The 15,084-nt window shown below is 36.4% G+C and overlaps 1 protein-coding gene across 3 annotated transcripts in view; it reads left to right on the top strand.

Moving 5' to 3' along the window:
• The window catches only part of PIBF1 (progesterone immunomodulatory binding factor 1), a 105,884-nt gene that overhangs the window by 4,478 nt on the left and 86,322 nt on the right, over positions 1-15,084 (top strand). For all 3 annotated transcript variants that reach the window (XM_083885088.1, XM_083885090.1, XM_083885089.1), the window contains exons 5-6: positions 4,945-5,064; positions 13,145-13,278. In XM_083885088.1, the coding sequence (XP_083741214.1) occupies positions 4,945-5,064; positions 13,145-13,278 (254 nt within the window). The remainder of the gene's footprint in view (positions 1-4,944; positions 5,065-13,144; positions 13,279-15,084) is intronic.

Below are 15,084 nucleotides of genomic sequence, written 5' to 3'. Positions count from 1 at the left end.
GTATTGGGTTTTGTACTGCTTTAAAATATAACCTGTGTCTTCGGTCTGGCTGGGAGAGAGTTTACTTTCTTCATAACAGTGTGAATCTTGCTGTGCTTCTCCCTGGTGGCTAAAACAGTGTTTTAACTATTGCTGGACAGTGCTCGCACAACATCAAGGCTTTCTCTTTTCCCCATTCTGCCTCCCCTTGCCCCAGCAAGCTATGAATAGTTATGAAATTGATGGGGGACACAGCTGGACAGCTGACCTGAATTGGCCAAAGGAATATTCCATGCCATAAAAATGTCATGCTCAGCAGCAGAAATAGGAGGTAGAGGAAGAAAGAGGAGATGGTGGGTGATGGCTTCCCAAAGTGGTTTTTACTCAGGGACTGGCTGAGCATCAGTTTTGATCAGTTTCCCCAGTTTCTGGGAAGTGATGTGTTCTTAGCTTTTTCTTGTTCTTTTTTACTTTTTTAGCTCACATGCCTTTCCTACAGTAATTGTTTAGAAAACTTGACACTTGAATTTTCTTGCTTTTGTTGATTATTCTCACTTTTTCCTGCTCCCAGGGGAGGCAGCAAGTGGATGAGCAGCCATATAGGCTGCTGGGCAGGCTCAATCCATGACAGGCTGTAAATTATGGTAGGCTGTGGCTTTTTTCGTCTCCAACTAGAAATAAAGGACCTTCAGAGGCAGATGTGTTTCCGGATCAGTTATGACTGGGTTCCAGCAAAGAGAGGAACCTTTTAATCCCTGATTCTGATCTCTTGAAAGAGAGTAGAACTGCTGATGTGTTTTAAGGAGGTTAAGCAGATGGGCTGTTACAATTAAAATGAAAGCATAGATTGATGAGATGCAGTACAGCAGGCTGAGAAAAGGAATTTGAAACTTGATTTGCTAGAGCTGCAAGCTGGGGTTGCTCTTGCAAACATCCCTTACTTTTCTCTTATGCTTTCCAAATGTCCCTTTCCTATTTGACTAAATGCAGGAGACAAAGTGTACCTTAAAGTATGCTTTAAGATTCATTTTCTTGATTTAAGATGCTTGTTAATGATGGTTTGTGGATGTGTGGAGAGGCCACAGTGTACTCTTGTTTGCAATAAAAAGCCTGTGGGACAGAGCATCCCAGCTGACTTATGAGAATGAAGAAGATTTAGGCACATAAACCTTAATTCGCCAAAATACTAGCATTGTACTTATCTACAGAGCTTGTTATTAAGGAAGTTGTAAATAATACAATGTTAAAAACATTAGTACATTTGTTGAGGTATGAATGCCACATGAATGAATTCTCCAGGTCAAAGTCATACTTTATTGTGCTCAATGTACAGACATTGTCATCCTTCTCTAAAGGATGTTTTCGTGAACATTTTTTAAAAAGCTGGACTTTTGAAAGTGCTAGGAAAATCATAAGGCTCTGTGGGATAAACAAGAACATGTAGCTTGGGTACTATTAGGTTATCACCCCCTAGCTGTCTGCTGTACCCACTGCCCTTTGCAAAAGTGTTTGATGGGGTTTTGTTGATTCCTTCGTCACCATGATCACAAAAACCTGGTTTTTAACAGAAACTGAAATCCATGTCACTGGATCTATTGAAATTGATGTGCAAGAAGTTCAGGACTTCAGGAATTGATTGGCAGTCAGTACAAAAGACTCTGTAGCCAGGCAGGATAGATACCAGTAACCTTGTCAGCTGCTTTAAGTGAAGCTGTCACAGCACAATTTAGATTTAACTTGTGAGTAGAAAATGGCTGTCAAAAAGATGTGAAGGTAGGAAAGATGAGTAGCAGCCACCTTCCACCCTTAACCTTCTATTCTTTTACTCTTGTGTTCAAAATGGTATTTTTATCTGTGACAAAAACTCCTCTACTTAAATGTTCAGTGAAGCTTCTTTCTTCTTCACATATTACTTTTTCTTTTGAAGAAGTCATTTTTAGACCTTTTCTTTTTCTGGATAAGGCATTCTAAAGATGTATTTATTGTAGTAAAGTACTATTTACTGCCTTTTTCAACTTCTTTTAGCAGGGGATTAGTGTGAACCTAAAGATATCAGTTAAGCTTGGTAGTTGTTTATCATTACTTCGAGTTCTGCAGCTGATACGATGCTGGGAGGCTACAGAACTGTTTCACACATCCTGTCTCTGCATCCATTTGGCTCCCAAGGGCTGGGCAAAGGACTCTGAATGGAATGTTGTTTCCTGCTTTGCTTGCTTAAGGAGAAACTGCGCATTTCTAAGCAATTAAAATTTCTGATTCCAGAGATCTATGTGCAGACTAATAGTATAGCCCACTGATATGAGGGTAAAATTTTCCTTGTCGAGAAAGGGTCCTGCTTAGAAAACTTGAGCAAGAAATTTTCAAACTCTTTTTTTCTATTTATCAGTTATAAAATACTGCCTTGCTGTTCTCCAGGATGGAAGTAAACATGTATATATTGTTTAGACTTTATTTGAAACTTGGTGTATTGGATAAACAGCAGGAAGAACTTAAATGCAGATTTTTGTATATAGAGATATAAGTTTAAAACACTGGAATTAAAGCAAGTGTGAGATGTTCTTCACTGTTCTTCCACAAAGGGGTGCAATAGTGACATGTTAGAACAAAGCCTAGGTAATGTTTAATGCTAATGATGACAACTGAAAAATTATATTTTACACATCTTTCTCTTAAATCATACTTTTTTTGTCTTGAACTTATATAAAAAAATTCAGATTTTTGTTCAGTCATTTCTAAAATGTTTTTAGAAACAGTGTATGTGAAATTTGAAAATACTTCAGGCTGTTAAATGGTTCAGCTGCCAAGCACCAGTTCAGTTGATTCAGTAAAGTAAACCTCTTGGGTATTCAAAAAAAAAAAAATTTCAGCCATTTAAAATAATAGTTTCTGCAAGTTCTGTTTCAAGTGATTTTAATTGCCATGTCTTTCAAGTATATCACTTTGTTAACTGCAGCTCAGTTGCTGTTTGTTTAAGAAGGCAGTTAACTGATGCAACTGCTTTCACAGAATTTCATTTAACAGAAGCCAACCTTTTCAGCCTCTGCATCCACCCATTTTTACTTAATTCTAGTCTTCCATAAAAAGTGGTGGCCACGGGCTAAGAGTTTTTTTTAAATTACCTAGAAAATGGTAACTGTTTACAGCACATTAGTATAAATTTGTGATTTTTAAGATATGCAGTTTTTTCTGAAATCCCTTTTAGAGTAATTTTTGTTCCTGCTATATTGCGTTGGCAAGAGGCAGTGCGTGCTTTGACTGCTGGGTTACATGAGTGTTTACTGGCTGTCAAACCAGCTAAATAGCAACAACAGTTGAACTGCCCTAACCTCACCCTCATCTGCTGCATTCATTTGCATTTTCTTGTTACCATGCAATGATCTTTTCTTGGGAAGGCTGTGTAAATACATTTATTCTTGATACCTGTATCACGTGTAATCTTGGTTTCTACTGGGAAATCTGTTTTAAGGTTGTTGTGTTTTGGGAAATAATTGTGATGTGATAACACAGGTTTCCTTGGTTTCCTAGGAATATTGCAGCAAAAATGCAAGAACTTACTGGAAAAGCAGGTGTAGTTTTTAAAAAAAACACAATGCTTTAAATGGTTATCAATTAGTGAGAGTCAAGGTTACTTTTTTCTTAAGAAATGATCAATTGTATCATCAGATGCTACAGTTAAAAGTACTAATCTTTCTGTCATGTTGCACGCCTGCCTTATTGTATAAAGTATACTGCACCTGTGTTTACTTTGCAAATTTTGATGGCTTCTATGTTTTTTATAATTGGATGCTGTCAATTATGTGAAATATACTTAGAACTTTTCTTTGTCCTCTGCTGTTTACAGGTAGCAAAACAGAGATCTGTCTTCCTTGTGCATGGAAGTGCAGTACAGCTGGCTCTTGAATGCTTCCTTAATCTGTGCTTTCTTGTCTGTATTTCTTCTTTAATCATATATCAAAGAAAGCATTAGGGATGGAGGGCATGTAATACCTTTTGCATGAAAACTGTGCCTTATTTATTCTTATTTATTCTTTTCACACACACCCCCAAATGCAGCATTTTAAGGTATCAGGTTAATCTGGGAATAATAACCTCTGTGTACGTGTATGTGGGTGTATATCAAAAAAGCTCTTCTTTGTTTTGTCTCTTTTTGTTTTTTAATACTGACTTTGTGGTTTTACTACTGTATTTTCTAGTCTTTTTTTCTTGATCAGAAGAAAAATTCTGAAAAAGTTTTGTGTATGTGAGGCTTACTTGCCCGAGACAATGCCTATGACTAGTGTGAGGGAAGAGAGAGGAGTATGCGTTACAGATTTGAATTTTTTTTTAATCCTGTTAGAAGGTTGGATTTTTTGTTGTTAATTTAGCAGAGTCAAGCCTTTCAGAGCCTTAGTTTCCTGATGCAGTTGAATCCATATACCAGCATGTTACTGCTGAAGATGTGTGTGGAGGGGGTGTCATGGTTCTTCCTGGTTATATGCTGTTCTTGCTCCCTGTGCTTGCTCTTGCATTTTTCTTGGTGCAAGTTCAGCACACTGAGCTGTAAGAAAACAAAACAAAACAAATCTCTCAATTTCTATGCACCTAATAAAAAATTTTATTGGCTTGGGGGAAGTTAGCAAGTTAAGTTGATTATTAATAAATAGGGTTTTGGTTTGTTTGGGGTTTTGTTTGTTTTTGGGGTTTTTTTTCCTCTTTTTGCACTGTTAATCAAATAGGCTCAAGGTTTGGCACAAGGAAGTGCATGGGGCCATGTGTCCATTAGCAACTGTATTTTTTTTGATTGGTCAGCCTGCGTGGAAGTTGCCTTAGTTGTACAGCAATATAATCTTTGTCTTTATGGCATGCCTTAGAAATAATTTGGTAAATTATTGTCATAAAATAGTGAGCCTGATGTATTTTAGGTTTGTAGTTTTGCAATTGCAATTTTGCTAATTTCAACTCTGAATATCTGTTTTGTTCTTCTAGGTCCAATTCTATGAAGTAGTGCATTCCTTAAGAAGGGAGCTAAGTGATCTACAGATGAAAAAGGAGAGTCTAACAGAAGAAATAAGTGGGTACAGGTCCCAACTGAAGAGTCTGACAGAGGTCTGTGTTCCTTAGTTGTCTCAGTTCAAAAACTCTGAATACATATATTGCAATAATCTTATTCTCCAAATCATTATTCATGTGAAAGATATAAAAAGCCTTTTTGCTGTATAAAAATTACTGTGGGGAGGGAAAGAGGAAATAAGCTGTATGCATCCTTCTATAACATGTAACTCTATGCTATGGCTACCCTGCAAGATTTGCTCATGAGACTGTTGAGGGTAGTCTCTTAGCAGCTGTGTTGTGCTTTCTGAGGGCAAGATTTCAAAGTGGGGACACTGCACAGGAGATCTGCCCAGCAGCAGCTGAAGACACCGTGATGGTTCAGTGTATAGTTTTTGAGATGGGAATGTCTTGGTAGTAGTTTGCTTCACCTTTTGTTTTAATGTTATAAAAATGTATTTTTAAATTTTGGAGTTACATCTTCTCTGTTATGCTTTTCAGATCTTTGTATTTTAATTTTCCTATTTGTTTCTTTACTAAAGAAAAAGATAATTTGATTTCAGGTAAGGTATAAACACCAGAAGTAGAGAAATGAATTTTATATATATATATATATATATATTTTTTTTTTTTTTTTTTTTTTTAAAGAGCTAAGGAATTGAAGTAGTATAAGGAGCGTTTTTTTTTTTTTCTAATGTATTTATCAATATTTATATTATAATTGGTATGTATATAGCTAGGGTGATTTGCATTTTAGCTTAGTTCTGCATAAATGTGGAGTTGGGACAACAGTTTCAGGTATTCAGAGTGTAGTTTTCCAGGTGATGGCTAGTAGGCACTTCCATGACACTGTCATTTTACTACTTCTGAGAATATATTTTAGTTATTGTCTTTTTTCCCTGTGAAATTTGCTTACAAAATAATTAGGTGTAAGGAGGAATTTTTAATGCAAGTTTATCTTGTGGAATTCTTGTACCTTCATTTCTCATTCTGATTGAATTAGAGAAAGTGGTCAATAAAATTTATGCATTTATGTGCTTTAGCATTATTCTATGTCACCATCTCTGGTCATAATTGAGATTAAACTAATCCTGTTAATTTTTGTCTTGCATAAGCATTTTCCTTCATTGTACATTTAATGTGCTTTGATTTAATAAAGTTGTAGAGGAGGATTTCAGCCTTTGAGAATTGACTGACATCTATTAACTTTTGCTGAAGCAAATTAATAAGATAGTTGATAACAATAATTAAAGTTGTGCTAGAAATGGTTTTTTGGGACAGTGACCTTTCTTTGATTTAGACTTCTAATTTTGTTCTTTTTGCACCACATGGTGGCACTCTTCACCTTTCCCACTGAACGATTTCTCAAAGTTTGAAGTGCACTGTGCTTTTCTTCTATGGAGAGGCTTAAGGGTCTCTGTGTTTTGATTCTGGCAAGTTCAAGTTTTACCTTGTCACTTGCTGAGTGTCTCTGTAACAAGGTGCCTCAGAAAATAAGGTAAGAGGAGCATCATCAGGATGTGAGGGCACTTTAGAATCTCTGATGTGCTTGGTGCACAGGAGCTGGCATACCTCTGCATCTCTTACAGTTTATGAAAAAGCGATTTCAGGGTGTACTGCTGGGGAAGTTTTTTTGAGCTCTTCACTAAGGTCAGACTTTCTTGCAAGGAAATTTATCAGTAGGAAATAAAGTTTTGTTCAGAGCCTTACCTAAGCTCTTATCCTCTTTTGCTGGATTTTTTATTTTTGTATTCCAGTAGTTCTTGTTTTTCCAGGTACATGAAATATAGCTGCTGAAGTTTCTTGCCTGTTATTTAATAATTTATATTCTGCAAATCCTTCTTCTGGGTTTCCATTCAGTATTCCATAAATTTTAAGTTTTCTCTAATCATTGCAATATTTCTGTTCTTTGTGTAATTTTATCAACAAAGTCTGTTCTGAGTTTAAAACTTCTTTAGAAAATTAGTGGTACAGAAGTTTGAAATATAGTCATCACTGAAGTTAAGACAATTGTTTTTTGGGTTTTTTCTTTTGTGAGAATAAGCTACTTCCTACAGTAAGCATTCCTTCTTTTTTCTACTCTTGCAGATAATTAGACTCTTCTTAATGAGTTTCAGCACAGGTTTCTTCCTTGTTTTGGGACATAGAAAGGAACAAAAACGTATGATTAGGCCAAATCTTGAGAGAGGAGGATTTGATTGGCTTTTCTGGTTGTTTGTGGCTGACAGACTAGGTTTGAGCAGGTTTTATACATGTACGTATTCACCCTGAAGTAAAGTAATAAGAAATATGAGACAATTTGTTCTAGACTCATAGGAAAGATTATCTCGCCAACCAAGAACTGAAGAAGTTTGAAGGAAAATTTGAATTTGTCTTAATGGGTTAAGTCAACTTTAGGAAAATTTAAGTGTGAAATGAATTCATCAAGTAAGACAACTATGCTGACTCAAAACCTTTGTAAACTTCTCTTGGTGTGCTGCTGCTCTTAGCCCTTAAAGGCTGCTGAATCTGTAACGCAGAACCAGTAGGGTAGGGAGCTGTTTCTGACAACTGGTAGGAGAACATGGCTTGTGAAGGCTGTTTTCTAGCACTGAAACATGGTCTGATAAAAGATACTTGTTCTGCTGCTTTCTGTTTTTGTAAGTGGTCGTGCTCTACAGCTGAATTAGTGGCTCTTTGTACACCGTTGTTGCAGCTGTGATTTAGATCAGTGCAGTTCCTCTGGTTCCAGGTACAGCAGCCACAGCCCAGGGGGAGGCAGTGAACTGGTGAAAGCCATGCTCTTGTACTGCTGACTGACTTACTAAATGTATGGTACAGGCTTGTTTTAGTCCTCCTTTTACAGTGCTCAATACTTCAAGTATAAATAGCGTTGGCACCACCAGCTTTGGAGGTAAAGATAGAGGAGGAAGTCCAACTATAGTGGTGTACTACCAGGAGCTTCCCAGAAATAAAACCAGCTTCTGATGTGTGCATTCCCATGCTGAACATCAGTTTACTATTTTCAGAGTTGTTTGTTTCCGAAGTGGTTAGAACCTTCCCTCAAGCAGATGTAATTTACTACTAGTGGGTTTCTCAAGGCTGGGAGAATGTCTGGGATGGAAATCTTGCTTTTCTTTCTACCTCCAGAAGATTAAGTATTGCTTTCTTCTTCTGGCTGGGAGTTTCTTGGCAATGTTGTCCTGGAATTTGGTATTGATACAGTTTTATCAGGGCTCCCTTTTCTTCAGTTATTTTTTATATAAAGTTGCCTTCAAGATTTGCAATAAAATTTATAGCATGAAAGTATCTGAAAGCTGTGGTTATCCTAAAGACAAAGCTGGTTATGTGTAGGACAAAGATCTTTTCTAAGACTTCATCTCTGAATCAGGATTAGTAGCTGTCAGTTTTGCTAGACATAACTAACAATTTTCTCTGTGATAATGTTTTCCAGCTGGAGGGAAAACATATCTATAGTCTTCAAAGAATAAACTTAGCTTTTGTACTCACAGGATCACTTGGCACTAGTGTGTCTGAATATTAGAAAACTAAGGCTGTTGTTGCTACTCCAAAAGGACTGGGATCCCTGAGGTTTCTCCTAAAGTTTGCATATCTGTAAAGCCTGCACTCTAGAGCCCTTCCCCAGCCCCCTGACACCACTGCTTTCAAGCAGTGCCTTGATCGTTTGGTCTTAACAACTCTCTTGCGACAGATTTGGTCTACTCTTAGATGAAATACGTGCCTAGATTTTTTATTTTTTTTTGCTATTGTTAATATTGTTCAGGAGAACAGCTGCAAAGATGATACTCTATCAATGCTTGAGGCAGCAGTTTAATATTTCCAAGACTTAAGGAAAGTTCATATCTATGACGGTTCTCTTTTCTATCCAATACCTTTCTACTCTTTCAATACATAGCTATGGATCACATTGACTGCTAGCTGTGGTTCAGAAGTACAAGATGCTTTAATTATGCTGCTCTGTAATGATCTCAAGGATCCTTCTCACCTGAGAATATTTCACTCAAAATTCTAGTAAGCTCAGATACAAAGAAATAAACTTTTTATTCCTCCACTTTCTTTTACTGTAGAAGCACTTACTACAAAGGTTTTTTCTTTCATATGTTCCTTGCAGAGTTTCTCTATGTTGGAGTAGCTCAACATTTTTGTTTATAGTGGCAAATAATGACCGATCTACAATCAGATTACCAATTTCCCACCTACAGGCTGAGCACAAATTTCATAGCAAGTTACCAAAGAGACGTCTTATTTATCCAATTATGTTTAGCTTCTTCCTGATGTTTGGGCTGCTGCACTTCAATATATAATGTATTGACCAGTAATTTTTGAATGCAGAATATGTAAACAATTGAAGCAAAATGTCATCTTTACAAAGAAGCAGCACCTCCAAATAACTGGAGGGAATTGCTTTCACATCACAATAGTACAGTAGCTTTACATTTGTCTAGGGCCTTTAGGATATGAACAAAGTGCTGGCTTCTGTAAGTGATTCTTCAAAGATGAAGATCTTTGAAAAAAAAAAGCTTTTAAAAAGCAGGATCATTTTCTTTCACAGGCTTATCTGTAGATGGTGTAAAGAAGTTGTGCTGCTACTGCTTGATTGGCTGATTAATTTATTCCTTGCATTTCTGTTTATCTTCTTATCTCCAAAGGCTTTTTGAAACATCAGCTAATCCCTATTATGTATTATGTGTCACTAACTTAGTTCCAAAAGTGTGTCACCTGGATTTTGCATTTGAAATTCAGTTAGGTGTTTATTTCAGTGACTGCTATAAACTGCTGCTCATTCCAGATTGAGGGTAGCAGTGAAGATTAATATCATTAAACTGAGGTCTGCCATTAGATCTTTAGTTTCTCTATCAGTTTGAGGTTTTAAGTGGTGCAGATCAGGCAAGCTGAGAATCTTCTTGTTTGAAACGTCATCTGTGGATGGTGTTTGTAAACCACATAAAAGCACTTCTTACCTGACTCATGCCCTGTAGAAACCTGGTTAGTATTGGTACTGGTTAATACTGGGTTTCTTAGGCCGCTTTGTCAAGAATTTCTTTGGACAATGGTTGCCTGTCTGTCACACAGGACAGGTTGGTTTTTCATTTGTTTTAACTATTCCATTAGTCTGAGTTTCTGCTCTCCACAGAAGCAAAAATTAGTAAGAGGCTGAAGAAAAGCCGTGAGGTGTTTGGAGTATTATGGCCATCACATTCAGTGTAAGGAAGTTCTGTTTGTCCTTTAATTTTTTTAAGGTTTGTGGGCTTACGTAATAATAATATTGGTATTACTTCCAGTACCTCTTTTCTGTCCTTGTAAGAGCTCTGTATCTTGATTCTTCTAAATGCCCCTTTTTTTTGCTGCAGCAGGACAAAGCTGTTCATCAAGATGTTCAAGCTATCTTTTGAAGATAAGGAGAAAGATAAAGCCGTTCCACTGCAGAGATCTTAAAATCAGTTCAGCGTATATGGACATTGTTAGAAACTAAATTAATTTCATCACATGCAAAGCAAGGCTGCTTCTGCCTAAGCACAGGCAGCTTGGTTGTATGTCTTTAAGATGTATTACTGTGGAAGTCCAGAAGCTTGTGTATGTGCTACCTGGAGAAGTGCATACCACATAGAGGGTTTTGTATGTCAGCATGTTTACAGCCTAGACTGGGTATCAGCTTGCTTTGTCATATTCATTTGTTTAAAATATTGCTTTGACACCTTAAGATTAGGTAGATGAAAAACAGTGTCCTGTGCAGTATAATTAGTGTTTCTTCAGGAATTACATTAAATCTTAAAAAAACAAACTTGACAAACCCCTCTAATTAAGGTAGATCTTAGTATCACTTTTCCAAAGCAGAATTTAACTTTCCTTGCCTGGAATTATCATATTTTTACATGACATTACCGTGACATTAATAACTGATTTATTAAATACAATTCAAAAGTAAATTTAGGTCTTAGGTATTAGAAGGAGCTGATTTTGCAGATATTTACCTATTCTGTTAATTGTTGCTTTAAAACTGTCTATGATAACTTTTTCTGGAGGTTAACCAATTTAATTTTATACTTTGGTAGTTGTCTTCTAGCTTCCAGATAGATAATACTGTAGGAGCTTCCATAGCCCACTCAGTGAAGGATGTGGAAATTCCAGCATGGTATTAGCAGCAGAATAGCATGAGATATCCACAAAAGAATTGTATTCAAAACTTAACTTTTAAGTGCAAATTGAAAGATTAAGTGCCCTTACCAACATTTCCTGTTGCAAGATGAATCATGTTTGCACTGCATAACAGGGTACTTGCGCCATTATGTTACATATTTGAAACTTTAGCTGACTTGTGCACAACACCTTTTGAAAATGTCTGTCAGAGACTACTATTATAATAATGTCATCTTTATAAAAAATGACATGCAAACTGATTGAAGAAGAGTGTGTTTTATAGTGTTAGTTTGCTTAATGTATATCCAATCACTAGGGTAAACATACATACTAGTATGTGTTAGGATGAATAACAATCTCATCTTCATGTGATGTATTTTTTATGGTAGACCATGCAGAATCATCATAAAAACATTCTAGGTGTTGTGATTTCTGTGATTTGTGACCTGAAGTGATTTTAGTAAAAGTGAAGATAAGTAGGTATGTAAAATATAAAACAAAAAATTCTTTTTTATCAACAGAATTGTTACAATATAGCTAGTAGATTATAGAGCCTTTCTGTAGCATCTTACAAGTATTTAGGTGTGTTTTTTCAGGAAAGCATTCTGCCAGTCTTTCAGCTGATGATGTCTGTGAAGTTTGTCAGTGTCCTTCTGTCATATACTCCATATATGCTGTTGCCCTAGACTTCCCTTGTCTTTTACTAAGTATCTAGACAGTTATCATCCTGTATCTGTGTAAAGCATAGCTTTCAGCAGTGTTCAAAAAATTATGCACTCATACAGTGTCTTTTACTGCAAAATAAATGTCATTTGGAGTTGGTAAATGCTTGGTTTAGTATTGACATCTTAAGGCTGTGCTCACCTTCAGTTAGTAACATTGTGATCTCTATTCATAATAACCAGGTAGAATAATTGTTTATCAAACATCCATTATTGAGCTTGCCGTCAGTCACAGCAATAAAAAAACTGAACTCAGCAGTATTCTGGGAAGAAGGATATGGAAAAAATCTAGATGCCTGGAGGTATTCTCAAATTTTTGACCAGCAAATCCTTTTGTAGTCCATCAGCTTTACCTTGTATAAGTGAATGAGCATTATTATTTTGGTCATTCTTGTGAATAAATTGCTAAGTAGTACAGTATTTAGGACAATAAGATAAGTTTGTGAAAAAAGTAGCTACATAGTAGGGAACTGAAAAATAGAGGCTAGATTGGGGATTAAGGTATGAAAGTCTGTTATTTCTGTGGAAGTTGGAGGGAGTGAGTGTGATTAGGAAATCTGTTGATCTTCGAAAGGAATATCTAGTATTTTATGAATACTCTCCATGTGTTCTCTTGCTTTGCTTTTGTTGTTTTAGTTTCCTGAATAATCCATAAAAGTATGTGAGGGGGGAAAAAGAAGAGAAAATGGAAATTTATGCTGATGGATCATTAAGTAAACTTTTTAATTTTATTTTTTCTTCCCCCAAAGCTTTCCGTGATACACTTCAGCAAACATAGGTTACCAGGTACAATAGCTACAATTCGGGAGTAAATGGCTGAAATCTTTCACTTAACAGCAGATGTTGCTAAACTGTTGCTAATCATCCTCTTTCTTTTTTTTCTTTTTTTTTTTTTTCCAAATTAACTAGCAAGTATCTTCACAAGTGTCTTCACTTGTTTGAAACTGTTGTAAAGGTGGTGTGACATTCGTGCTCCTAGTATAGGGTTGCAGACTAGCAGCTGTATATATGAGGGTTACTGGTCTTGGAAGTTCTGCTAATGGACAAGATACATTGGAAAAAATAGTTATATTTAATCAAGTATTTGTAATAAGATAAAAATGAGTTGAGTATTGATACAGCTGGTTACTTTGTCATGTGCTAAATTTCCAAATGCTGAGACAACTGAAAGTATTACCACCTGAATATTCATAAGAGGTTTTCATGAAACTAAGTTGGTGATTACTTTAAGTAGATATCAGTGCAGCTGTGATCATTTCAAAATGTCTCACTTCTAGAGCTATGAAGACGAGAGGAGGAGTCGGTCAGAGCTTGAGGTCAGATGCCAGCGTTTAACACTGGAACTGGCTGATACTAAGCAGTTGATTCAGCAAGGTGACTACAGACAACAGAACTATGATAAAATAAAATGGTAAGTATCGCTATAATTCAAGTGTTTAACTAACATACAAATGTTAATAAAGATCAGCCTTGATTGACCAGAGTTCTTAGCTTTATTTTTGACTTAGGCACACCACAGACATTTTCCGTACTTCATACACTAATAGTTCAATTACCTCCTTTAGTATATTGCAGACATAAAATGAACAATGTTCTGAAAACCAATGCAGCAAATTATCTTCCTGAAAGTTTATGTTTTCAGATTTACTGTGTTTTCAAGAGAGCCTAGCAGTCTCATTGCAGCTAAGGAAGTGGGAGCTGTTGATGGCAAGCATCTTGTAACAAGTACTCCTTTTTTATTTGTAGTTTAAAACCAATGATCTAACAGAAGGCCCTATGCTCTGCTCTGTGCTGCTTACAGAGTGAGTTAGGAGGCCAGGACCTTGGGAATTAATATTTACAACTTAAGATATCCTTGAAACCGTAGATTTGAAAGGGCTGTTATGAGAACTCAGGCAGATAATCTTAGGATTACCTTAGTGAATTTATTTAACTGCAGGAAGTTCCAGTGTCTCGCTTTTTTAAAATACAGATTGTACTGTTATAGCCAATATTTTGACTACCCATCTTGCAAAAAGCAATTGCAAATAGTGAAAATAGACTTCTTGTAAATGTACTCATAGATGTATGCTTCACAGTCCAGCTTCCGAATAGCTTTTTCAGTATGCTTGCAAGTACAAGAAATCTGGTCTTTGGCACATATATTGAGAAATGGATTCAAAAATGGGCATTATGAATAGGAAAGACCCTGTCAGCTCCTTCCTTGTTCATAGGGAATGAACTCAGGTAGAGTTACTGACACAAGTTACTTTGCCTACTAACTTATTTGAAGGGGAATCTGTCTTCTGGATTCATGGCTTTTTTGGTTCACAGCTATATACAAAAACAACCTCAGAATCTGGCATCTTGTTGCAAATAGGATGGATTGGTGCTATGGTTTGCTTCCTGTATGCAACTGCATCTTAATAAGTGGATTGTAATAACTTTCTTGTGAATGGCCCCAGTGTTTAACAGTGTGCGTTTAAAATAGTCTTGAGTTGAGAAAAGCATGAATGAACGTGCCAAAACTGTGTTTGAGAGAGTAGGTTGTATTCAGCTGGGTAGGCACAGACGAAGGGGAGGGGAGAGCTCTGTTGGCATAACTGCATGAGGATATTTGGGAGCACTTCAGGAGTAAATCACTTCCAGACTTGTTTCTGCTTTTAAAAAACAGTGTGTCAAATCTAGTTCTGCTGTACTACAAGTTTTCTGTTTTAAAGTGATGCTATGCTTAATATAATATTGGTTAGCTTTTTTCTAAACAGCAAGCTCATACTTGGCTTGTTCATTTCACTGTTCTGACAGGGTGAGAGTGGAGACACAGTGATGCTTCTTTGTGCATGCAGAAAGCACTTTTGCTCAGGACACCAGCACAGTTTTTGCAGCTGTGTCATGTATATTTTAAACATGGCAACCCACTTTGGTATCAAGGCTGTATGCAGGGGAGAGTATCTACTGAGAACAAGTATACATTGCTTTCTGCTGTGTTAGGAAGATGGGAATGAAGTTGCTTCACTTTTTCTTACATTGGACTTAAATGTCTGCAAAAGATTAATGAGAGTGTCATGGGAAATAGCAGCAGAAGCTTGATAAAGCTAAAGCAATGGATAAGGGTACTTACAGATCATTGCTAAGAGAAGAAATACATAGCCCAAAGTTACATTAAAGAAGAAAAATCAGAGGAGAATGAAATAATTTAGGATGGGGGTTTGAGTATTGTAGAATTTTCTTTGTTCCT

The sequence above is a fragment of the Zosterops lateralis genome (genome assembly GCF_965231275.1).
Source record: "Zosterops lateralis genome assembly, chromosome: 2".
Lineage (NCBI taxonomy): Eukaryota > Metazoa > Chordata > Aves > Passeriformes > Zosteropidae > Zosterops > Zosterops lateralis.
Note: the sequence above shows the minus strand (reverse complement) of the source record. Positions and strands in the feature narration are given on the sequence as shown.